At 38.8% G+C, this 26,851-nt stretch overlaps 1 protein-coding gene across 4 annotated transcripts in view; it reads right to left on the bottom strand.

The window, feature by feature from the left end:
- Positions 1 to 26,851, bottom strand: part of ARHGAP21 (Rho GTPase activating protein 21) — a 110,078-nt gene that overhangs the window by 9,955 nt on the left and 73,272 nt on the right. For 3 of the 4 annotated variants that reach the window (XM_054273261.1, XM_054273262.1, XM_054273263.1), the window contains 9 exons: positions 23,183 to 23,212; positions 19,674 to 21,627; positions 4,934 to 5,092; positions 4,677 to 4,779; positions 4,551 to 4,587; positions 3,935 to 4,060; positions 2,873 to 3,157; positions 1,706 to 1,770; positions 1,476 to 1,624 (listed from right to left, as the gene is read on the bottom strand). In XM_054273261.1, the coding sequence (XP_054129236.1) occupies positions 1,476 to 1,624; positions 1,706 to 1,770; positions 2,873 to 3,157; positions 3,935 to 4,060; positions 4,551 to 4,587; positions 4,677 to 4,779; positions 4,934 to 5,092; positions 19,674 to 21,627; positions 23,183 to 23,212 (2,908 nt within the window). The remainder of the gene's footprint in view (positions 1 to 1,475; positions 1,625 to 1,705; positions 1,771 to 2,872; positions 3,158 to 3,934; positions 4,061 to 4,550; positions 4,588 to 4,676; positions 4,780 to 4,933; positions 5,093 to 19,673; positions 21,628 to 23,182; positions 23,213 to 26,851) is intronic. The other variant, XM_054273264.1, reaches the window with a different exon arrangement.

Below are 26,851 nucleotides of genomic sequence, written 5' to 3'. Positions count from 1 at the left end.
AAGAACATTTATGCCACAAAACTGACTGTAAATACAGGTAGCAGATTTGCAAAGAGCAAGTGATACCTGCTGTGTTTTCAGCTTGTAACAGCCTGGCTTTATGCAACAACTCATTAAACATTAATCTGTCTTAAACACAACTTCTGTTACTCTTCTGTGGTTCAAAAGATAAATCTGAACATACTCACTCCCTGGACTTAGAAAAGCAAGGAGCTGGATGCTACTGTGGCATTTTATCATTCTAAGACTAAAAGCAGATAAACTACTAAATTTAAACTTGATATTTATATAAACTACTAAAATTTTTAAAAATTGAAATCTACATTTATTATCACAACACTATGTCTCCATGGAATCACACTGCTGCATGAAATACACATCAGACTCTAGAGCCATGCTCACACTTGTGCAGACTTACTCATTCCTTCAGAAATTATCAGATTTTAGTCACTCCTAAGTAATTACAAACATTACTCACTTCAAATATTCTCTATCCAAAAATCAGATTAAAAGTTCAGTTGCTCTGTTTCGTCTCCTATAGAATTCTTGTAACAAACTGCAATTCCCATTTATCTTGCACTGCAAGTCATCTAACACAATAAGTACTTCTTTCTTATTTCTGGAGATATTCTTTCAGTAGATTTGAGGTTTACCCAACATGTGCCATTTAGTTACATGTGTAGCTTTGCAGAAACAAAGAGACCTTTTTTGGCAACAAAAACCAGAATTCACTGACAGCTTAAATTCAAGACTGAATCACTCCAAAGTGGTTGATCAAAAGTGGTTGCTTATCCAGTTGCCTGAATTTGTACACAATGTTTTTTAAACAACAATCTGATGTGAAGTACTATATGTCTACACACTATGTGGGGGGAAAAAAAAAAGTAAAAAAAAAGAAAAAGAGAATAAAAAAGAATAGATAGTGACATTTTTTGATGGAGCTCAGATCAGATACTGATTCAAGTCTACAGTGCCAGCTCATCATACTTTTTTAGAACTCAGGAGGCATTAATTTTGTTCTGGAAAAAATAATACAAGTTCACTCCTGTGTTTTAAAAATTAAGACAAAAAAAATCTTTTCTATACTTTGGAAGCACTTTAGTGGAAAAATTTACCTTATCAGTTCTGAGTCAGCAGGAGACAGAAGTATGAATTACACACATAATTATTTCCAAAGATTGGCAAAATTTTGCTCTCAAGAAGCTTAACACCTGTGTTTACTACTGTTAGCCTGACATAGAGCTGAAGGAAAAAAATCCATAAAAACTTTTTGAGAGGGAACTAAAATAAAAGTTTCAGGATCTGAGATTAAGTAGTTCCTAGAAATGAGCAATGAAAGCTGCAGCTTAAAACCCCTGGGCTAATACTTGGTTTGCATCTGTATATTAATGAATTCAAAAATATCTGAGAAGGGCACCTAGATGGCCTTGCACTGGGGCAGAAGGGAACTAAAGAAATACACAAAACATACAGACCTTTAGTGAGAAGCTTCCTTTCTGTCTCATCCTTAGGAGAATGTGGACTCTGAGTCCTCTGTTCTCCTTTAGTTCCAAGTAGAGTCTGTCTGATACTCAGACTCTGGCGAGGTGTTTTGGGAGATGGTTCTGTTTTGCTGCTTGAAGAACTGAGCAAGAGAGAGTACTTCAGTTGAAAGAAACTAAATGAAAACTCTACAAAGACCACTGGCACCATATAAGTCACTCACCTCATCATTGTACTGTATTCTTTAATCCTTCGACTAATTAGATCTCTACTAGTAACACCAGTATCCTAGAAAATAAATTGAGAAATACTTTATAATCTAATAAAATAGAAAAAAAATTTCTTTCAGAATATGATTAACTCTTCTGGTAACCAAATAAGTATAGAATTCAACAATTCAGACCACTTTAAAAAAACCCAAACCCTCAACAAAACCAAACATCCTAAGAGGCAGTTCCTGAGAACAGTAAAGAAAAAACACTGAAAAACCACAAGGAAAATGAAAGTGAGTAATTACAAATCAAGTATTGGTATTTACAGGGGGTTTTTTAAAGCAGTTTGATGTAATTAATACTTCTTAAACTGAAAGTAAGTTTAAACAGAAAAAAATGCAAGTAAACGCATATTACTACCCAAAATAATCTAATCCTGTGCACACGTAGTACTTAGAGAACTAATTGCTACTACAAATACAGCTGAAAAAGACATGAATTCAAATCTGCTTTTTTCTCCATCTGTGAAATATTCTGGATAATTATTTTGAATCTGAGTAGATGTGTATGGCCACAGACATAAAAATATTCCTCTGTTGCTCATCACTGCAATGAAAACACAATGGACAATATTGGGACAGGTATTGATACCTTATGTACAACAGCAGCTATTTGCCTTTGGCAATAAGCACTGACTTAATTAACAGAAACATCAGCTTTTAATCAGAGAAACAGGCTTCTTCAAAGTTTCATTCTTTAACTACTGACAAACTCTTCAAAGTGTACTACTGCAGACACACTGCAATGCAAGTCTGAAGAGGGACCACACTGGTCCTAAACCTGCAATTATCTTTTAGAAAAGCTTAGGTATTTTTGGCAGATCAGTTTACTATAAAGTGTATCTTTAGTTAAATCAGCAACAGCATTAACTAATTTATTTCAAACATCTGTTTTCTGATTATGATTACATTGATTTTTTACAACTCTATTAATTTACTCAGTACCCTTCCTTTCTTCTTATTTTCTTTTATGTTTCATTTATGTTCCTGTTCACATTTTGGTCAACTGGTTAACTGAAAGTTAATTCTTTTGTTCAAGTATTAATTACAAGAAAACACAACACATTTTGAATTAAAATGCAAAAACTACAGCTTCTGCTTTAAATATTATATAATCACCTCATCATTTAAGTTGCTGTTGTCTTGTATTGCTTTAATCCACGCTAACATATTATCTCTGTCCTCAGCCTGAAACAGATACTCGCGGTCTGATGTGGTGAGTCTGAACACATTCTTCCTCTTGGTTTCACAGTACGAGATGTCTATCAAGCAGGCATTGATGCTTATAGGTTGTTCTTCCTCAGAGAGGGTCACTTGTTCCTTTTTATCCTTGTACAAATAAAGGGAATGACCTCGAAGAACAACATACAGTTGCTTCCATGGCCGAATGCTCCCACCAACTCGCTGAAAAACAGCAACCAAGGTGTCAGACTGCTTACTTGTTACAGTGCCCCTTCCTGGATTGCAAAACTACCTCCAGAAGTTTTACAAAGCAAAGCTATCCACCTGGCTGGCAGAAAGACTACACAAAGTGGGATTCACTCTTGCTCTCCATGAGAGGAGTGAATTGTTCCATAACCTGCCCTCCCAGACCACCCACTGAGTGTGAGTTCAGATGTCACAGCAGGTAAGAAACAGAATGAGACCATTTTTGGTCTCATATTTAGGGAACTCTTGCCCATGCCTTTTAAAATGCCTCCAAGTCAGAATGGCATTTTCGCACCATGACAATTCCACACACCCAATTTTCCCTAAGCATCAGTCTATATTGGTGCAGCCGGTTAATTTGAACTCAACTCCACAACATTCACAAAAATTACAACTTTTTTCATTATCAGGAAAGAGGGGAAAAGTGCAACTACACCTGCCAAGGGACTGCTTCCTATTATTTATTTAGTCATTAGAAATTAGTTTACTTCAACAGATGCTTTGAAATGTAAAATTAAAATTAAAATTTTGAAATAAAAATTAAAAATAAAAAGTTTGGAAAGCAGTCTGTAGACAAAGCTGAGGAATTTACTGAAGTCAATTTCTAACAGATCTAAAATTTTAATGTTCTTATTGATGATATTATACCCTCCAAAAAAATAAGAAAACCTAAACCGGAAGGCATGAAGTTTATCTTAGTTTGTCACCAGCCTGGCATTTGTCCTAGGTTAAAACCCCAAACATGACAGGTACCTTTCCTTTGTCTGTAAAAAGCTGTCGAAAATGGAGCCATCCTTCTTTGGAGGCATCACCAAACACCTCTGAAGAAGAATCTTTGCGGGAACCAGAGTCTTCTGAAGATTTCTGGCTGTCTGGGACCTAGAGCAAACATCACAGAAAGAATTCCACAGTGTAATTCTATAGGCATTTGCCTACAGTTCCTATGTTCAAGATGTTTCTCACTTTAAAAATGTCCCCAGGAATACAGTCCCAGGAAAACAATTTCTGAAGTTTATACACAACAACAGTGTGTAAACTTGCACATGCCTTACACATGCCAAGAATACTTTGAGAAACTTCACGAATCTTAGACTCTCATTAGTGAGTTTTCACAAAAGGCCACCCTGTTTAATGTGCTTTGTTTACAGAGAATGAGGAAAATGAAAATCAAGGACCATGTGATGGGTCCAGGGAAAAGAGACCATGTTTACTTTTATGATGCATACATCAGCAACTTGGTCAGTAGCAATTCCAATAAACTTCCTGTCTGTTTAGCACATCACTTCATAAAACAGACCTGTATAATTCAAACCATTTATCACAGCAGTATGGGTAATGTTTAGGAGTTGCTATATATATATTTACCTACCTTAATCCCCTTTAAACTAGATACATGCTTAATGGATCTGTGGGAAGAAAAACAAATGTTAAAATGAGATTTTAAACACTTAAAAAACCAGATGTCCAAATTAAGTTAATTTTTCCATGAACTCACGATTTTCCCTCTTCTCTGTAGTCATCCAGTCCTTCATCATATGACTTTGATCTCTCTGTTTTTGTGGCAGGCTGGCTATCCAGGACACTAGGCCGGATGGATTCTACAAAGAAATAGAAATTTTTGAGTATGCAGGAACTTGAATTACATTTTTGTGATTTATTTCAAGCAATGAAGTGTCTACAATTTTCACTCCTGATTTCCAGAGTGTGAAAGGAAAAAAGTTGCAAGAGAAAAAGAATGAAATCAACGCTCACCATGATCATGTGAAAGTTGTCGCCGAATTAAAGGGATTGGAGATGTAGGACTGGGAGGAACAGCTGTTATAGCTGGTGCTTGAGAAGCAGATGCAGAAATAACAGCAGAAGCAGGAATGTGTGCAATATCATGGTCAATACTAGGACTAGTCGGTTCATCTACAAAGGTAATATGCCATATATTAACATATTTAATGCATTAATCAAATGCTCAAATCAAATAGCTGTCTGAACTTCTCATTAGTGGGATATCAGATATCTTAAACCTGAAGTCATTCTAACAAACAAAAGGGTCCAATTAATTCACACTGTCAAATGTACTCTTTTTTTCATTAAGAGAAGCTTGTCTAATTTCATAGGGATGATAATTGTACATTAGAGATAAAGGCAAAAAAATCAATTTTGCTGTGTGCAAAAGAAACAGGAATTATTTGGTAATCTCTCAATATTATTTGCAAGTAGAGAATTTTTGTTTGCATGCATAAGCAAAACCTACACTCATTACATCAGTAAGTTTGAGCTCAAGAGACAGATATCTACAATAAAACAGGGGCAGACTATCAAAAGCCATTTGATTTAGAGTGTTCAAATAAAACAGTCAAGTTACAAGCAAACAAAAAAAGCATTTTAAACAGCTGTCTAGCATTCAAAGAACCAATCCCCCCATCCTCAGTACATTCAAATAAAGAAGCAAGTACTCAGAGCTTTAAAAGATGGGACTATTACATACCAATCAGTTCTTCCACTAATTGTTCATAGAAACGACTGCAGGCCATACATGCCCAGCACCTCTCAGTCTCAACAGCCACAAGGGTCATCATGAAAGATTCCAAAAAGCTTTAAATATTCTGGTATGTAACATATTCCTTACAAGATGGAAGAAGCCAAAAGATGCATTTTCCATCATTTTGAGAAAAGAGCCATAACATCTTCTAGAGCACATTGCTAGCACTAAAAAAATCATTCTACTTCACCCTCTGGTAGAGAAAGGGATGGAAAAGAAAAAGAATCACGAGCAGGGGCTGAACTGTACTGCTGTAATGAATATGAATGTACTCTAGGTGCTAAGAATTGTAATATGCAGAGCTACTGAAAAGCCTATTGAAACCAATGAACACTCACAGACAGAGGTTTATTCTTCGCTTTGTGCGAACACAACTGCGTGTGCTGCATTGTGCTGTTCCAACAGTCACTAACAGTTCTGTTAAGGCAGCACTTGTACCATCAAAATTTGGCAATGTACAGAACAAGGCAATAAACAAAGTACAGGACAGTTTAGCAGTAACATGTCTCCAAATTGTCTGGTGTGAAAAATATAGTAACTTTCAAAGTTAAAAAAGCATATCCCAAAAAACCCAGCTGCAAACTAGAAACTTTAATAAAAAGGAAAAGCAACAGAATTCACACTGAACCCTGATGCTGCAATTAAAGAGTCTCCATGTTTTACTTGCATCCAAAGTGATAAATTAGAAGCATTTACAGATGACTTCACGACAGCAACTAGGACACAGGAAAAAGCTCAGCTGTACTTCAATTTCAAACCTACAACAGCTCAATTTCCTATTTTTTTTAATGTGCTGAGCTTCCCTGAAACTAAGGTTGACTAAGGAATATAATCACTCAGTCACTGTACAATTGATTGAGTTACACCACGCAGACTGAAAGTGCTCAGGTTAAAGTTATTTATGTTAACAGACATATCTCAAATGTCATAGTCTCTACTCCCAAAAGTTATAAAGACACTGGCACTTGAAATAGATCTGTGCGAGCTGCGAACACAAACATGTCTGGCAACACTACAGCATTTCCCACAACACTTAAATCCAAGAAATCAGATGAGGAAGAACAATTTGTAAGTCCCTGAAAGCAACAACAATTATTCAAATCATTATTACTTCACAGTGGATCTAATTCGCAGATAAAATTAAAGTTGTTTTAGAAATATGCAAACTTTAGAGGAACTGCAAATGACATTGGTATAGGAGAGGCATAACTATTCAGTCCCTGAAGAGGCTGAAGGTCAGCCAGCAAGCTTTTATGTAATATAAAGTGATGATGGTGTAAATCATGACATACACCATAGGAGTTTCTGCCTATTAATTAAATGTACTAGTAAATGCCACTGCTGCTGTCCAGTAAGAAACAAAATCCAAACAACCACACATATTCCTTGTATTCTGATCTTTCTTTCAAGTGCTTGCAATATTTGTTAACCTTTTCAGTTTCCTTGACTGACATATTTGCACCCCAAAACTCCTCACACAGCATGTGAATGGATGTGTTCAGCTCACCCATCAATGAAATGACTGTGTCCAAAATGCAGTGAAGTGCACAGAACAAACAAGCCAGAAGAGAAACCACACAAAATAATTCTCTTTCAGTTTGCTACCTCAAATTACTGGCATCTCTTTAAATATTTGCAACAAAAAGGTCAAAGACTCCACAGAAAAGATTATTCTTGGAGGTACTGAAAAACACCTGGAGGACAATGCAGTCATTGGTCAGAGCCAGCACAGGTTCCTGAAGCAAAGTCCTGCTTGTCAAATCTGATTTCCTTCTACAACAGGGTTACCCACTGATCTAGGAAAGGCAGCAGATTTAAGCATTTTGGACTTGAGCAAAGCTTTTGATACTGTCTCTCACAGTGTCCTTCTGGTGAAAGCATCCAGCTCACAGCTGGACAGCCCTGTTACACAATGGGTGACCAACTGGATCATGGGCACAAAGGGTTACAGTGAAGGGGGTGACCAGACTGGTGACCTGCCACTGATCGGGTTCCTCGGGACTCCATCCTCAGCCCAGTTCTCCTCCACATCTTCAGGACACAGGACTCAAAGTAATACCATGCAAGTTTGCTAACAATATTAAATTGTCAACTCCTGTCAAGGGCAGAGAGGCCACTGACAAGTTAGAAAGCTGAGCTACCATATAAAGTTCAACAAAGGCAAGTGCCAGATTATTCACCTGGAATGGGGCAGCCCTGGTGGTGTGTAGAGAGTGGAGAGCAGTGCCATGGAAGGGGATCTGGACATCCTGGTCCATGGCAAGCTGAACCTGAGCCAGCAGTGCCCTGGCAGCCCGGAGGGCCAACCCTGTCCTGGGGGGCATCAGGGACAGCATGGCCAGCAGGGCAAGGGAGGGATTGTCCTGCTCTGTTCTGCACTGGGGCAGCCTAACCTGGAGCGCTGGGGGCAGTTCTGGGTGCCACAATGTAAGAAAGAGATTAAACTGTTGGAAAGCATGCAAAGGAGGGCCACAAGGATGGTAAAGGGTCTGGAGGGGAGCTGTCTGAGGTCCCTTGGTCTGTCCAGCCTGGACAAGGGGAGGCTAAGGGGAGACCTCATTGTGGCCTTCAACATCCTCACAAGGAAAAGAGGGGCAGACACTGATCTCTTCTTTACTCTTGTGACCAGTGACAGGACTCAAGGAAACAGCACAAAGCTGAGTCAGGAGAGGTTTAGGTGGGATATCTGGAAAAGGTTCTTCACCCAGAGGGTTGCTGGGCACTGGAACAGCTCCCCAGGGAAGTGGTCACAGCACAAAGCCTGATTTGGAAGAGTTTGGGCAATGCTCTTGGGATCATGGTGCGATTCTTGGGGTGTCTTGCACAAGGCCAGGAGTTAGATTCTGTTATTCCAGGACTACTTTATGTTATACTTTTCAAATACAATCTGTTCTGCATTTTTATCTATGAAGTGACACAAGAGACTGGCCATCAGAACCAGCTCAGTGACAGAGCATCTCTGGCCAAGGGGGGGATGTCACTTGCGTTTGCATGAGAGTGCAAGTGGTCAACAGTTGCAGCTAATGATCTTCAGGAAGAGCCCTAAAACACAAAAACATTTATGGGGCTAAGACACTGAACTTGTAACATAACACAGCTCCAACAACTGACTGATCCTCTAGCTAAAGCACAGAGACATTTGTGTATCACAGTAGGCTTGTATTGCCATGCAGCTGGAGGCTGGGGACCTACAAAGATAGAGAGCATCTGCACACAATGTAGGTGAGGTAAAAAAATCTGCTACAGACAAGTTTTATACAAAATAGGTTCAGAGGCAGAACTAGATTTCAAAACTGAGAATTTCATGGGCAAGAAAGCATGAGTAACAGGACATACTATCCCCACTATGTGAATGAATAGCTAAGTATTAAACAATATATCAGCTATTCAAAGAAAATGGACACAAAACCACTGAAAAAAAGCACAGAATCTGTATTATAACCTATTAAGCTGCTACAATACAATTTTATCATTTTTAGTATAGCATTTCATGTGTTTGTTTATCCCATCTCCTGAACAGTCCCTTAAACATTAAAGTTTGAAAGAAACAACCTGAACACAAAAGGGGGCACATTTTGAGAGCCTCAAATGTAAGTTAAATGAATCACAGAATTATTCAGGTGGAAGCAAGCCTTGGAGGGGCTCTTAGGCTCACATTCTCCACAAGGCAGTGATAAAGCTGAATTCAGACCATATTGGTGAACGCTCTTACCCAACAAGTGTCAAATAGAGGGGAAGATCTCCCTCAATATTCTGGTTGTGTTCTTTCTTATTGATAAAGACCAGGAGAGTCTAAGGCTAGTGTTGCCAACTTAATAAGCATCTCCTATCTCCTCTCAAGGTCATGAACATGAAACAAGATGGTCCTGAAGAACATCACTTGTAACCAGCCTTCAGGCTGAACATGAACACTTAAACACTACCTTCAGATGCATTTCAGTGGGTTGCATGGACAGGTATGGGTTGAGCTGCCTTAAGAGCACCCTTTTTATCCAAGCTGGTAGTGGTTGTGGGGTTTGCTTTTGTTTGTTGTCGAGCTTTGGCTGCTTGGTGGTTTCTTTTTTTTGTGGTAGTGGGAAAGCAAGGGAGAGAGGTGTTTAAGGAAGCTGTTTAGTCAACTGAATCATACACACATGGGAAACAAATTCACAGAGAGACTTTAATACAGCCACCAGCAGGGATGCTTTAATAGGGATTATTCACAGAGAAAGGCGATTCCTCCTCCAATCCGTAAAGATTCAGTTTGCCAAAGCTTTTCTTCACCAGTAATAAAAAATTACTGGGAAAAATCCTAGCTTATAAAGGCTAAAATCATTCTTCACATGTATTCCCCTTCAGGCATGGCAGTCTTGCAAGCAATATTTCAACACCTCAGAAGGCCTTAAGAACAAACAGTGTTATTTAGTAAATGTTTTGCAGACCACGTTACTATTTGAAACACTAATTGGGCATCTCAGTTTAAACAAACGTGAATATGTGGCCACAAAGCTTAATTCAACAAGTATGTATTTTATCATAGACTATTCACCTGATTTAAAGATTCAGATCATAAAAACGTAACAGCTGTGTAGTAACACATGCTTAAAAGCAGCTTTATATGTCCCATGAAGAGTGTTGAGACAGCATGCACTACCAGAAACAAAAAAAGTTATCCAACATTTAATTTCCCAAAATGCATGCATTGAAGGAGATAAATGTATTTTAATATTACTGGCCTTCTGACAACTATACCAAATTCTTGGATTAGGTATTTGTTTATAGATGCTCCTGTAGTATTTAATGCAATTTTGGTTACTCATATCTTGTGTAAATGTATCAGTGATCGATTGTAAAAAGCCCAGCCTTCCACAGAAAGCCAGAGGTAGCTCATGCTGCTGTCTGCAAAACAAAGAGTCATTAAAAACATTATTTTCATTCAAGTGAGCCACAGATGTCAAGGTTCCTTATAGACTGAGATGGCATCTACCTGACAGCCATTACAGTAAGTATTTTCATAATTGCCTTTTTAGTTCTTCAGTAGTTCACTTGAACAACAGTCTACGGCTCTGGGATGCAATTTAAGAATGAATCTTACATGTCAAATTAATTTGCTTATGTAACAAAAAAAGGAACAAACTATCAAGTACTCATTAGTAGAATTAAATAAACCCTAATCTTCTCTTTATGGAAGGACTGACAGGATGTGCCGGTGACCCTGCAGCAGGACTGACCTTAGAGGCACTGCCTTACTGAATTTCAGTCCTTTGTCTCGAACTGTTCTGCAGTCCACATCCTTGGCCTGTCCAAGTACCCCACAGTACATGATACCACAACAGGCTCTGCATTTTCATAATGCACCAACAATACTTTACTGTGAAGTATTCTTCCTAAATGCAGTAGATATAAGCTTTAAAATCTTGTCCTATGTCTAACACACCTTCTGTGCCTCTCAGGTTAGATTTGCTCCAGCTTGCTACAGGCAGCACTTCTTTTAAAGTACACACGTGTGCACTGATGTCCCTTCCTTAAACTCAGCAGCAGGCAGGACAAAAGCATAGAGAAAAGCCTGCTGAGGCACAAGTGGAGCAAGGGACAGCACAGCAGGGGGACAGAGACTGCAGGGAAGTGGCACCAGTGAGAAGAATGAGGAAAGGAAGGACAGAGCATGGACAAAATAACACAGATTAGGAAAAAGATCCTCATCCACACAGAGGCAAGAAAATAAAAAAAAAAAGGTCTGTCACCAAGAAACCCCAGAAGAAGCTGCCAATAAGGTGAACACAGACACACTAATGTATGGCATTTTTCTTAAAAGTCTGTCAGGAAGACAATAAATAAAAATACCATGTATACAACCTCAGCAGTAGTGAGAAGGCCAGAAACAATCAACAAACAAAAACGAATTGTTGAATCAAAAGTAAACTACATTGAATTAACTCTGCTATCATACAAGATAGCACAAAGGACTAATAAATTCCCCACAGCAGTGACTTCTTGTTTTAAATTCTGCAGTAGAAACTGCTGCATCTTATAATTCAGTCTGCAAGGCTAAAAGCTCCCTTATGTATTGACTTCCAAGGCTTTAATAACTGATTTGGAAAAAAGATAACTCTATTGCCTGGATTCCTCATGACCTGTTACTTCATTTTTTCAAAAAAGAATCTTGAAAAATATTTTTTTTGCTAGTTTTTAAGTACTTCCAGCACTAATTGTCTTTACAAAGAACTTCATATATCTGCTTTATGTAATTATCCTCATGTGGCCAAAAGAATAGAATGGAAACATGTCTGCATGCTGAGCACATTCATGGCTCTAAGCCCCAGAAACACATGACTGGAACAAGCTTCCTGAATCATCAAATCCAGTCCTCTGCTAATGCACTCATGTAAATAATATGTTTGTTACACTGACTGTGCTTCACACAAACAGAAAAGGCTTCCCAAGGTTATTCTTCATGTCAGACTATGGTGAAAACCGTCATCTATGGAGGTCTATTGTTTATTTCAGTGTCAAACAAAAGTTTAACTATCTTTCTACACAAAGCAATTCTAAAGGTTCCTGCTTGCCATATTACCCCATCACACCAAAAAGTACAATTCTCAGTATATTTTTTGTTGCCAAGAAACCCCACAGCATTCCCTTACTACCTGCAATTTTGAAGTTACAATGATACACTGAGGATCATGAATGATTTGAAAATATTACTCACTATCAAGGAAATCTGATGCTTCTACTCAATTAAAACTCTTCTAGATGTTAGGAATTATTGCTCCCAATTTTAAGTTTTAATTAAAAAAATATTTTTGAGTTACAGAAGCATTTAAATGGTATTTAAAAAGCTAATTTGTAATGTTGTGTTTTGGCCGCTATACTTCAGAATACCACGATGATTTAAAAACTGTTCTTTGGATAAGAAACACTGAAATGTTCAGCCTAGAGCAACAGTGATTTGGCAGGCCACACTGTAAAACCCTGGAAAAAAAATACAAGACTGATGCTTATCTTAGAAACACTGATGACATGTTAAAAGCTGTTCCAATGCTATCACGATAATAATGGAAGAAACAGCCCTCAAAAATGAACATTTGTCAGCCCTAATCTCTACTGCAATTGCACTTCTATTTTCATAGTTTGGAATAGCCAGGCAGTAACTTGTAGAAAACAAAATTATCACAATAGTTGAAGATTTTCATTTTCATCTTGACTGCCAGCAGTTTTGCCTTAAAACACAGCATATCAGCCATCAGTATTCAGCCACCATTTGCCCTGAAGAAATCCACACATTTTGAGCTGATGAACCACAATCTCTGCTGGAGAAGTCCAAGGTTTTTAGTTTCTCTCTCCTCATAAGGAGAAAATAGAATGAGTACATTCTTTCAAATGCTTCCTTTCTGCTCACGAGAATGTTTCTGCTTGCTTCCCCAAACTGTCTATTTCTACCATCATAACCTTTTTTCATAGCATGTTGTGCAACCATAAAAATTTATTTTCTTATTTCAATTGCATTCAATGTATTCACATTGTCATCTTCCAAACCTCAGCAGCCTGCAGAGAGAGGCATTAAGATTAGGAGGGAGGACAGGGAAAGTATGGCACATAATCCACTAAGACAAGACAGTAAAGTCTTTACACTCTCCAAAAAGTACTTGGAGTTGAGTACATTACCTAGGATTTAAAGGTAAAGCTATCCACCCCTACTTCCAGCACTAAAGAAGATAAATGCAGTCACATGTATAATAAAGTTGCCTGAAAAGCTAAATTAATTGTAGGTGGTTTAGAATGTTTCAACTCCTAATTTCTTAGTTAACATACTTTAAAAAAATATGCAGTAACAACAAGAACAACATAAAAGAAAAACAAAAACAGGGTTAAGCAGAACTCATTGGAAGCCAGGTAAATTTACCGTATCTGCTAATCACCAAGTACCCAAGTACTTTTATTTATGACGTTTGTAAAAAAAAAACAGGTCATGAAATACAAAAAAAAACACAACAAAAAAACCCCCAACCAAACAAAAAACACCATCAAACCCCACAAAAACAAAAAAAAAACCCCCCCACCCCCCCCAAAAAAATCACAAAAACCAAAATCTCCCCCAAACCTTTTGGCTTTGAAAATGAGCATGAAGATCACCTTTAAAGCACTGTGAACAGCAGAGTGTGTCTGATTACCAGCACCGAAATTGCTGTGGTGGTTTGCCTGCACTAAGGGCAGAAGAAACAGAGGGATTTATTATAAGGGTGGCGAGGCACTGCAACAGGTTCCCCAGAGAAGCTGTGGCTATCCCATTCCTGGAAGTGTCCAAGGCCAGTTTGAAGGAGGCTCTGAGCAACCCAGTGGAAGGCGTTTCCACTGATGGCAGGGGGCTGGAACCAGATGGTCCTTGGGGACCCCTTCAACCCACACTGTGAATTTAGTCAACAGGAGACATATTTTAGAAAAACATAGACAAACACTAAGGGAATAAATACCACGTAGTTTCAACTGTGAAATCCCTGGCAAATCTGTATTTAAATCAATACAGGGGATTGGATAAGAAAATTTTACTGTAAAACAGAAGAGAATAGAGAAATTTACGGTACACTTAAAATCACATTTGGCTCAGAGATATTTTAAAGTGCAAAGAGTGGGAGAATAGAAAGTACCAAGATTAAGTATCACATACCCTTGTCCTGTTCTTATACCTTTCCTAACATGTGCGTTTCAGTCAGGGAGAGAACACTCATCTAATTTTTACAATATTTTCATGCTATCAAAGTCTGGTCAGATATTTTTATCTGTTAATTTTCCCTCAGTAATTCACAAATTAATAGTGGAATGAAGTCACCTAAAATTTTTCTGGGGTAAGCATGTGCTAAATATTTTCAAAATGGGATCGCACCTTTAAGGAAGAATCTTTGTACTTATTTAATGCTACTGTATAAGGAAAAACTCTATAATAGGATGGCTATGAACTTGATTTTATTTTAAAATAATTTTGAACTTCAAGATGACATTTAGGCTAAGGTTTTTAAACATATCTGTTTAAAACTAATTTTCATGTGACAGGCCTCTGCAAAGCTGGAAAGAACATCCACCCAGTAGTAATGGCCAAAGCAAGCTGGCCTGACAGCTGCCCATGCTGCAATCAGGTTAAGTACTGAAGCAGCACCCCCATTTCTCTCGTGTGAGTAGTTCATTCAACTCAATATGGGGGTTGGATTAACCTCTTTTTTATTTCTTTCTACGCTACACTAAGTATTGTAAGAAGCAAAAAATATTTTCAACCTTGCTGCATATCTCAGACATGCATACTAGACATTTATGTCTATGAAATGTATTAAAATAACTATATTCTGAATCAACATTTTCTCAACAGTTACAAAACTCATAAAATGGTTTGGGTTGGAAGAGACCTAAGCCCCTTGCTGTGGGCAGGGACACCTTCCACTAGACCAGGCTGCTCAGAGACCCATCCAACCAGATCTTATGTACTTCCAGGAATAGGGCATCCACAGCTTCTCTGGGATGTTTCAGTGTTTCACCACCCTCACAGTAAAGAATTTCCTCCTAACATTTTATCAATTTAAATAATCCATTGCCCCTTGTCCTTTCACTACACATTCTTGCAAAAAGTTTCTCTCCGTCTTTCTTGCAGGCTCCCTTCAGGAGGAAGGCCACAATTACAGCACCCCAAAGCCTTCTCTTCTCCTGGCTGAACAATCCCAATTCTCTCAGCCTTTCCTCATAGGAAAGGTGCTTCATCTAATAAACTTGGCCCTCCTCTGGACTTGCTCCAACAGGTCCACACCTTCCCTGCTGGGGACTCCAGAGGTGGATGCAGCACTGCAGGTGGGGTCTCACCAAAGCAGAGCAGAGGGCAGAATCCCCTCCCTTTACCAGCAGAGCAGAGGGACAGAATCCCCTCCCTTTACCAGCAGAGCAGAGGGCAGAATCCCCTCCCTTGACCAGCAGAGCAGAGGGCAGAATCCCCTCCCTTGACCAGCAAAGCAGAGAGCTGAATCCCCTCCCTTTACCAGCTGCCCAGGCTGCTTTTGATGCAGCCCAGTGCAGGTTTGGCTCTCTGGGCTGGGAGTGCCCATGGCTGGGTCATGTCCAGCCTCTCACCCACCAGCACCCCCAAGCCCCTCTGGGCAGGGCTGCTCTCATTCTGCCCATTCCCCAGCCTGTGCTGGTATCAGGGCTTGCCCTGACTCAGGGCACCTTGCATTGATCTTGTTAAACCACATCAGATTCCCATGTGCCTACTCCTCGAGCTGTCCAGGTCCCTCTGGATGACAGCCCATCATTCAGGTGTGGCAAGAGCACGTCTCAAGTTTGGTGACATCCACAATCTGCCAAGGTGCACTCAACAGCACTATCTGTGTCACCAATGAAGATATTTAATAATCCTGGTCCCAGTAAGGGTCCATGAGAGACACCACTTGTCATCCACTTCTATCAGGATGTTTAGTAGCATTCTACTTTCCATTCCAGTGAAGATTAACTCATCCAAAAATTACCAAGTAGGCCAGAAAATTGTCATTTGCTGTCCTCTAGCACAGAAATCATGCAAAAATTGCAAGTCCAAAAAATGCACATTAAACACCACGATTGCTAATATAATCACTGATAGAGAAAAGGATATTTTTTATTAGTCTAGAGAACAGGTGAGACCTTTTCTGGGTAAAAACAGTAGACTGCCACAAGACTAATTTGTATAGTTTGAAACAATAGAGAGCATTTTAAAAACATAGCTTTTCTCTGGACCTGAAATAGAAAGAGCAGCTTTCTGAGAACCACAACATCCTGCATTTAGTAGCACATGGAAAGTAGTAAAGTGTGCAATACCACTGTATGTTTATCTGTAAAGCTGGCAGCTTCATCACACCCCAAGAACAGGTGCTTACCTGAAGAGTTTGAATACACAACATTTTATCTAATATTTTCAAATAAATTGGTTTCTCCAATACAAGATATTACAGCTACCTACTAGGTTTGGTCTAAACAGATCTCTCATTTCTAATTAAATGAGAGATTAAAATTTAAATCTCCCTGCTTCTGAACTACCTTTGTGAAAATACTAGTGTCAAAAGGCAGCTATTCAGTAACCCACCATGATCCCTGCAAGAATCTGCTGTAAGGAAGCTCAACAGAAACTCTGCTTTGATTTCTGTTTGTGGTGCAGGGCACTGAACTACTTACCCAGAGCTAAAATCACCCTGATGTTGTGCTGTTCTCTGAAGTGCGCCAGTCACAAAACACTGCTACAAAAGCAAATTGTTCCTGGCTGAATTTCTACCAAAATACAGTCCTGGCCATATCTACTACTTTTAATAAGCAGAAAGTGGTGATAAAAATAGACACACCACAAATATTTTAAATACCACACATATTTTAAAAGGTAGCAATCTGTGACCTTGGAAGATATTTGTTACCCTCCCCCAAATTTACATTTCTACACTACTCCAAGTATTTACTGTACAAGTAAGTACAGTATTAAATTAGTGTATTAAATTAGTTCTACCCAATAAAACCTAAGAATGCAAAACACCCTACTCCATGGATATAAGCATAAGGGAAATAAAGCCATTTGCCATACTCCAAGGTATGTCTTTATTCAAATTAAGATCCTTCTCGATAATCAGAGAAGGAAAAAAGAACTCAAAACCCAAAAGAAAACCCTAAACCAAAACTCCCAGTGATTTTCTATCTGAAGAGTTAAAAAGCCTTTAACTGAATTTCAAAGCAGATCTAGGGCTTTATCTGCCTGATTAAGTACAGCTTTTAACAAGTGAAGCTGTAATTAGGCATAATGATAGCAAAACAAGCAAAGTTAGAATAATGCATATAAACTCTAACATAATAAGTGGTCCACTTCCATAACATCTCATGCTCTTTCTATTCACAGAGAATATTCATTATTTCCTCCTCAAGGAAATATTCATTATTTCCTATCCATTATTTCCTCATCAAGGTGCTGGAGCTCGGGAAAAAACTTTCCACAGCCCCTGTACTGGCACAGGAATTTCTTGCTAGGAAGACAGCCACAAGGACCATGCTGACTCAGACAGTGCCCAAGCTCCAGAAGCATCAGGTTTCAGTATTTCTGGAACATTCAGGAGGTTTCATTCCAAGAGGCTTATAAGAATTCAATCCCATGTGGTGTTATGCCAAGAGGCTGCAATGGAGAGTTACCATTTTGTTCCTTCTGAACTGCTCAGCTGCTACCAAATACAGTTCAACTGACATGTTTAAGGCTTTGAACTTTCAACACATTTCTCCAAAATATGGAAACAAGTCACATAAATGAAAGTTCATGGGAAATCTTTGACAAAACCAAGAAAGGAGATGGTGAACAAAAAGGTTGGGTTTGATGTTACCAATCTTGATCTGAGTTTAACATGACATTTCATCTGTACGGTATTAAAATGCCTCCAGCAAACACAGAATGTTTGTCAGGAGCCCAACACTGATTTTAGGCAGAGTATTGAAAAATCCTGCACAAAGATCAGTTACATGCCTCACAAACTTTGCTAATCCTTAAAGATTGGCTGGGTCTGAAGAAGAATCTAAAATTACACTGATGCATCCAGTAGTAACAAGAATGAAAAAGATCTATACAACTCCCATTCAAAATCAAAAACCCAACAAAAGCAGTACCTGCTTGCTAAGAAAGTACTTTTTAATGTCTTACCAGTATCTTGTCAAAAGAACAGAATTATTGTATCTTTTGTATGATTTCCATTTTCTGACGAACACAAAGCTTCTTCACTGTTTTTGGGTTACTCACTTTCAACTAGTAGCAGATATTATACATAATGCTAGGGGAAAAAAATCACTGCTTCAGATCCCCAACAGAAGACAATTATGCTAAGACACTGTATCTGTAATTCCCTTAACATCATGTGTTAAAAAAAAAAAAAAATCATTAAAAAGAGTTGTTTTTCACACTGCTGAGACTGAGAATCAAAATTCTGTATTCAGTACTTTCTAAATACTTCCTACACTAAATTCACAAGCACAGAGAGTCAGGTATAAATCCACTCCTGTGGAAAATGATGCACAGACATCCAGACTACAAAGGATTAAATCAGCCACAACAAAAGAAAATCCAACCCAACAACAACAGCAGGACGAAGACAACAGAGGCATTGACTTCTTGGATAGAACAGAAATGCTCTGCCACTGTAACTCTCTTCAGCAGAAGACACTAATTCATCATCGCATATCCAACATCCAATATAAATTTATTTTTTTCTATTATATCCAATCCTTCCTTTGATTCTTTTCTTCTTCACTGCCCTTCCCAGAAACTCCCTATAATTCCAACCCTGTTTGTGTCACAGCACACAGGAAATCCATTTTGCCTTCTCAGATTCTGCTTCCACAAACCCTTTCATTCATATCCACATTAGCATCTTTACTTGCAAATCCACTTCTTTTTATTGCTACCCCTTCACCTGAAACAGCTTTCATCTATTCCCCATCTGTCTCAGAAGGCTTTCACCATACCTATTCAGCTGAAAAACACCTTTGTTCCCCACAAATCACTCTTACATGGATTTGCATCCATATTCTCTCTGTACTGGATTCCAAGTATGTTTTTTTACTAGAGAAGTACAAGTATTTGAAAGGTGCTGCAAATGCCAGTTGTCCATATATGTAACATCACAAACATTATGTGGAGTGACAACCAGATGGAGTTATGTAACACAGATTTACCCAGAGGGTAAAGAAAACTCTAGAAAAATACTAGATCACTGTGGGCTTTTTTACATTCATTCTCCAGGACCCCCAAACAAAACAGAATATTATTTTTCTCCATTGAAAAATATTTTTCCTTTTATCAACCCGAAGTTATTTTAGATGAGAAAAATCTTCTATGCCTCTCGACCTCAGGGTTTACAGGAATAGCAGTCAGCTACCTGGCATTTTGTTTTTCATCACCTTTAGGAGAGAAAAGCATTTGATGTACACTGAAATAATTTAACTCACCAATAAATGGAATTGAAGCCAAAGAGTCACCAGGTGGGCTGGAACTCGATGCTTTCCTTTCTTCAATTCTTTTTATGTGGACTTCTCTCCGAGCATCGTTAGGTAACCAACAGGTATTGTCTGAGGCTGCCTCTTGGTCATTTACAGCAAGAATGTAGGACTGATGCCTCAAAGGCTGGGGAGTTTGGTGGCCAGAAGGAGATTTGTCCCTCATGACCACTGTGTCTTTGTCATTTCCCTGAACATCCATTTGCAGACTTTCAGACTCACGAACATCTTCCCTTTCAATACCATGAATCTTTTGTCTGATGGAACCATCTACGTTGTCCGAGGTAGTTAAACACTCACTTGTTGGCTGAACAAGTTTGGCAGAAGCTGGAGCCAGAGAGGAGGGCTGGATGGTTTTACCAGTTTCTGTTTTGTGATCTGGGGCACCTTCAGCTCGGGTCCTTGACTGTTGGTTTAACAGACTGCTTTGATGCAAGTGATTTACTGTTCTTTGGTCTTTGCTGGCAATAGCATCCAGGCCCTGGTTAAGGGGAATCGATGGTTTTGCTGCATAGGGAGTGGAGTTCTTCAGAGAGCTACTTTTAGAACTTCTGGCTGGTGTGAGACACAACCTCTCTTGTGAAACACCTGCAGATTTTGAAACTCCCCCAGGAGTTTGCAAATCACGAGAAGGCTGTAAAATTTTAAGATCTGGTGAAACTTTCTGAAAGTGAGAACCAGGCAGAGAAGCTCTACTACCTGCTCTCCTGTTGTCTGAAATGTAAGTATTTGGAGCAATAGGAAAATTTTGACCTCGAAGGGACATATGAAATGCATGTTGTCTAGACCTGTCATAAATACCTCGCCGATCATCTTGTTCAGTAAAGCCTGTCCATTTGTAAGTCTTTCTCCTATCTCCATTTGCATCTGCAATCATATTCTCAGAATGAAAATTTTCTAGCACTTCACCCTGTTTGCTGAGATAATCCCAGGACCGAGCCCTGTGATTTCTAGCATTGGCTGAAGGCGAAGTCAAAGTATCTTGTGAAGCACTTCGTGGCCATTCTTTCACCAGCATGGGCTCTTCAAGCCTTTCCTGGGACACGCTTCTCTGCCGGATCTGGACAGACTGCGGAACCCTGTCGTGCGAGGTGCTCCTGCGCCGTACCTGAGAAGCAGTGCGACTTGGCACCACCTGATTATACTCAGTTGTGTTCTGAGAAGCTGCCCTTAAGCTATCCAACCTTTCCTGTATTGTCCTGGAGCCATACATGTGCATGCGCCTGTTATCAATGTACTCCTTGTAAGTCTTGTAGGTCTTCCAGTCTATGTGCTGGTGGGAGGTTGGAGAACTGTAGTGATTAGTAGAGACTGAGGGCGATTCTGTGGCTTGAGTAGAAGGTCTAGTGTTTGGGATGCCTTCTGGACATACTACATAATTTGAAGCTTTACTTACTGTTACAGTTGTATCAACTGGTCTCGTTATTGGAGTCTGAGGAAGTACAATGGCAGTGGACACTAAAGATGGTGGTGATGTGGTGGTCCATGTTTTTAGACCAGTTTGATCTTTTACGCCATATCTTACTTCCTCTGTCCTGTGTGATGGACCAGCATGGTTATTTCTGCAAGACGTCAAATCTACAGCCTTCTCAGAAGGCACAATAACAGTCCTTACAGTTTCATTGCAAACACACACGGCTGTATTTGATTTTGCAATGTCTGTTGGTGATGGAGGCACTTGTATTTCCATTCTGTAGGCCCTCTCTGGCTGTGTCAATGCCCGGACTGGTCTAGTGACTTGCTGCTTCCCCAGTGAGAAGTCAGAAGGGAGCTTGTCTCCAACTTGTGCCTTAACAGAGGCTGCGGATGTCAGGCGTGGATAACATATTGGTGGTGGTTCAGGTATGTTGTGGGCATTGCCACTGTAGGCCTCGTTGCCTTTCAGGTAGGCATCTTGGGAATACGCCTGTGGAGAGAAGATTAAGTGAGTATTCAGTAGTGAGGGAGATGGAAAAGTTCACCATTTAGTATTTGCACGATCAAGCTTCAAGGGAGGGGAGCACAGGTTCAAAATTCACACTCTCTAATTTCAGACAAAATGTTAGTTCAAAAGATAAAACCAGCATTCCAGCCCCTTAGTGAGCAGAAACAGAACAAGAAAAATCATGGCATACATTCCTTTCCTCAACAATTAAAAAACTGAACTGAAGACGAATTCTAGGAAACACTGCGAGCAGGGCACTGAGTCAGGTTTCTCAAAATCCATGAGCACACAACACAGTATTTTCCTCCCCATTAATTCTGCTTTATAACATGATACTTCACACATTTTTCTCGTTTAAGCCTCCCATTGCTGAAAACTGGAATTTCACAGCACTCAATAGGTTAAAATGCTGCATAATAAATTCAACTAGCACTAGAAAATTCTCTATACACTTAGGGCATAAAACAACTCTCTGTTCACTTATTGCAGTACATATGAAAAGTACAGACAAATAAATATACATACACACACAAAATATAAATAAATAATTTTTATATAAATAAAATAAATATGCATACATAATAAGATGTCTTCTACATAAAAGCTACTCTTCCTAAACATCTAATGAATAAATTGAAGCAGTAGCATATTGTTGTGAGACAACACCCTGTAAGTCATCTTATATTTTACAGGATACAGCAAGTACATGGTACATAAATTTTACTGTAAAAAATATTAATGATATTTAGCATTTTTACTTTGAGGTAAAAACAGTATGAAAATTCATATTCACCACAGCCCATGCACTATTGAAACCCAAAATGAAATCTCTAATTTCCTTAGTGCACTTTGCATCTTCATGCATAACAACCTGACTCCTAAGAAAAAGATGGTTATATTATATTTAGTACGTTTCTGCAGCATTTCTGAAAGCAGCATTTGTCATTGTGAAATTAACAGAACATTCAAAATAATATATCAATGAGAAGCATACAGCATACTTAAACAATATTCTATTACTGAAAAACTTCAGCATGACTTTGTTCAGTTTGAGCATAATGAAATAAAGAGCCAATGCAGAGCCTGCCAATGTAACAGAAGATTAAAATAATTTCTCAGGGCTTTTATACACTTAGGAGTGCTATCATATCACAGCATTTCCTGTTCAAATCATAACATGCTCAATTCCAGTATATCAATGTGCTCTGCCTTAAGAGCAGACAGTTATAAAAGCCCAAGTGCAGCCATAAAATTAACACAGAGCAAAGTAGAGAGGAGGGCGAGGCATTTCCAATATTGCTGCAATGTTACACCGAGCATTAGTGAAGTGCAAAATATTAAAGCATACTGAGAGAAAACAGACCAAATAACACAGGCACAAACCACAAATAAAGAGATCAGCATTATGAAGAAAATTCAGCTCTGACTATCTAGCTCATTATCAAAACTTGCTGTTTCACATTCTTGCTTCTCACAATCATTAAGAAAAACATGCCTTACAAAACCATCAGAGAAATGGCTACTGTACATTTCTTACCAGTGCTGTGACATCCTTTGTAAACTGCAGCTGGCAGAAAACAGGAAAACACAGTAAAAACTGCTTACAGATGTAAAGACAGAATTATCTTGTTATATTGATGTTGACTACAGCAAGCTAAAAATACAGCTAACACTGATTTCACTGGAAGGTACCAACAGACATAAAGGGCAGTAGAGCATAAAAAATAACTTCACCATCCTTGTGAGCATGTCCATCTCAGGCTTTAATCTGCTCCTTACGTTTATCCTGCACCTTTACAGAAAGCAAAACACGTTTGTGCCATTTTGCCTTGTGCATCCCTACAGCTGCCTGCAGAGAGCTCTGGCTCCGTGTGATGAGATTTCCCTTCCACTACAGCAACATCACTGTCTCTCATTTCCCTGGGCTGCTACCATCCATCCCTGCTTCCTGGTGACGAAACAACGGCTTCATTATGCACTTGAAACAGCACGCCCCTTCCTCACGTATATCCGAACATGACCACCAACCGTCAGCTGACTGCAGCTGCCTTCAGCCTCTACATCTGAAATCAGAGGAATGATGCTGCAGAAATACTCTCCTCATGTGATCTGTAATTTTTTCCCTCCACTTATAGTAAAAATCAGGACAGGCTTCCACTGACACATTTAATGGGGGGAAGGAATGTATGAAGATAAATATTTCTAAACCTTTAAATAAATGGCTATTTAAGATCTTGATGAAGAATTAAATTGAAAAAAATTGAGCAGATGCTGAAGACTCAAAAAACAGACTGAGTGAGATTCTTCTGGCATGCAAGACAAACAAAAATCATCATACACTGCCCCCTAATCAGAAAATAATTATCAATTTATACAGCTGATAAAACAGCCAATATCCCACCTTCTCTGGGATGTGCACACATTACACCAACAGAAAATAACCCATTTATATTTTTGTAAAACATTCCCCTGACAAACAACGCTTCATTGACTTTGACAGCAGAAAGGCTAAATTCCAAAGCTGGTGTGATCTGATTGTAGCCAAAGACTACAAGTGAGTATAAAAATAAGTTCTCAGCTCTTGACAAAATTTATCACAGGTATTAAAATATCCCCTTCAGAAGACAGCATTCCCACAGGGTCCAAAACGAGATCAGCTAGGTTTTCTCTTCCCCCCACAAATTATATTTCCATGACTGCAGGTATATTCAGACAGATAGACTGCCAGTTCTCTGTAAGACAGTTACTGGAAAGTGCACTTCTCCTCTCAATCTCATTCCACCCACTACCCAATAAAGCACTGAAACAAAGCAGAGAATACTTCCAAGAAAGAGATTGTGATACTTCCACAAAGAGTATTTGATATCTTTGTTTCATAACTCTGATTAAGGGCCTACAGAAAATAATGCAAATTACAAAGAAACTGATGGATGTATTATGCAAATGTCACACTGAAGGATGTATTATCAGCCTTTTTATTAATGAAATATTTTAACTGCTTTAAGCACAAAGTGATGAGATTTTTAGAAGAGGTTTAGAGACTAAGAAACTTTAAATACACCAATGTATTTATTAGTTCATACATTGTTTTGATATTTAACATATTTTGCAACCACACAAAACACAGCTTAAGTATTAGTCTCTCTCTCTTTAGTTTCTCTAACAAAAAATCATATGAAAAAAGCTACCTTAATCTCTAAGTGATTGCTACAGGACACATTAATAAAAATATCATTAGGGTATGGCTGAATTTTAAGTGTTTACAGTCTTATAGCAAAAACCAAATCAGCCAAACAAAAAAAGCTCACAATTTAGAGAACAAAAATTTTTTTTTAATATCCAGATTAGTGATGCTCCTGATTCAGACAGCAGCCTTCCATTTTCAGAACTGGATACTCAGCAGTTATTCAGAAGTCTCAACATGGTCCCAAAACTAGTCTACTAGATGTTTTATGAGCTCTTTTTCACCTTCTCAAAACAATGACAGTTTCAAAAGACTAACATACAAATGCAGCAATTTAGAGTGACATTAACTGCTCTGATGGATAACAGCTCTGCAACAATTACTAGAAAAAAATTACTGCTCTTACAGTAAGAACTCAGCATGTTTCTAGTTACTGGGTACCATTTCTTCCCACCTTGCAATTTGGTTTTGTTTGCCCAAAGTTTGCAAATTCCTATGGTAAAGGATTAATTCCTTACTGTGCATTTGTAGAACCGTTAGGGGTTTAACTCCTAAGGTAAAACATTCATGATAGGCAAAATACATTTTAAGCAAATAAACAATTTTACAAGGTATTTATTAACCACTTAAAATTCAGCTGAATTTTACCCCCCTGATTTTATGCTGTTAGATGCTAGAACAGTAACAGCCAAATGCATGGGGATTCCTGTGGGAAAGAATCACGGGGAAATCCTGTACTTTCAAGAGCTCAAACCGACCATATCCAACACCCATCAGCCCAAATCCATGAAAACATGCAGCCCTATGTTTCACTGAGGATGGGTGTGCTTCACTCCACTACAGGGTGAATAACAACACCAATTTCAACAGAACAATTCACAAATAGGTGATAAGCATTTTGATGAATCAGAAGCTAACACTCCCAACTCCTCGCAAGACTGGGCTTGAGGCATTCTTCTTTACTTCTACAACCAGTTTGGCTTCAGACTTTATTTCTTCACTAGTAAATTGTTCTCTTCCCCAGTCTTAACCTAATCTCACTGTCATCATGAGTGTGGAAACTGCACACCAGAATAGGTTCACCTCTGTCTTGAAACATTTTCTAGTTACAGTTTGTTCTGGCAAGAATGTTAGTAATACAGTTTAAGTGCTTTCATTTTACTCTGAGGCACCCAAACACTGCAGTCAGATAATGTTATTTGAAAAAAATCCCAAAAAATGCATACCCTTTCTTCCTAAAGGCAGTGCATTTTTAGTATACAAAATTTAATACCTTGGGCCAAATAAGTTTTATTTCCAAATACAAGCTGTGTAAGAGATTTTCATGTGAAGTCTAAATTGTGGCTAGGAGTGCTGATGCAAATGGTATTTTCTAGCATGCATTGTTTGACAACAAAATTTAAGTCTCTTCTTCTAGGTCACTGTGTCTTCACACCACACCCTGCCTTCCACTGTACTTGCTGCCACAGCTTTAATATTAACCTCTGTGCACATCAGTAACTCAGCACAAAACCTGGAACCAAAAAGTGCTCCAAGTCTCGGGACTAAATACAGCTACTTAGAAAAACATCTCTATCTTCATTAAAAGATAAAGCAAATGAAAGTATTTCACAGTTTGCCACGCTGCTCCACTGGGTCTGATGCAACTGGATGGCCACAGGAAGAAAAACAAAATTAAACTGGCAGTCTATAACACTGAAGCCAACTGTGGGCAGATCTGTAGTCAGAGACACGAGGTTACTGGGGCATGTAAAACTCTAGGATACATTTCCTCATTGAAGTTATTTTTCTTTTTGCTGTTATTTTTCTTTTTCTTTTGTTGTTAGAGGAGGTTCTCCCCCCCTCCCCCCCCTTTTTTTTTGTTTTAATTATAGGTGCACAGCTGGCAATTTCAGGGTGCTACAAGGCCTTGAAAGCCACCAAATGCCACAAAAATTCTAAGTTCAGAAATGATAATGCAGCACTCTCTTCTCTGCTGTACACATCTTCCAATATACTGGAAATTTCCATATTACCTGACTA

The sequence above is a fragment of the Melozone crissalis genome, unplaced genomic scaffold (assembly GCF_028551555.1).
Source record: "Melozone crissalis strain CALT ecotype California unplaced genomic scaffold, PUWL_Pcris_2 ptg000016l_1, whole genome shotgun sequence".
NCBI lineage: Eukaryota > Metazoa > Chordata > Aves > Passeriformes > Passerellidae > Melozone > Melozone crissalis.
This window is presented reverse-complemented; position numbering and strand designations above follow the sequence as displayed.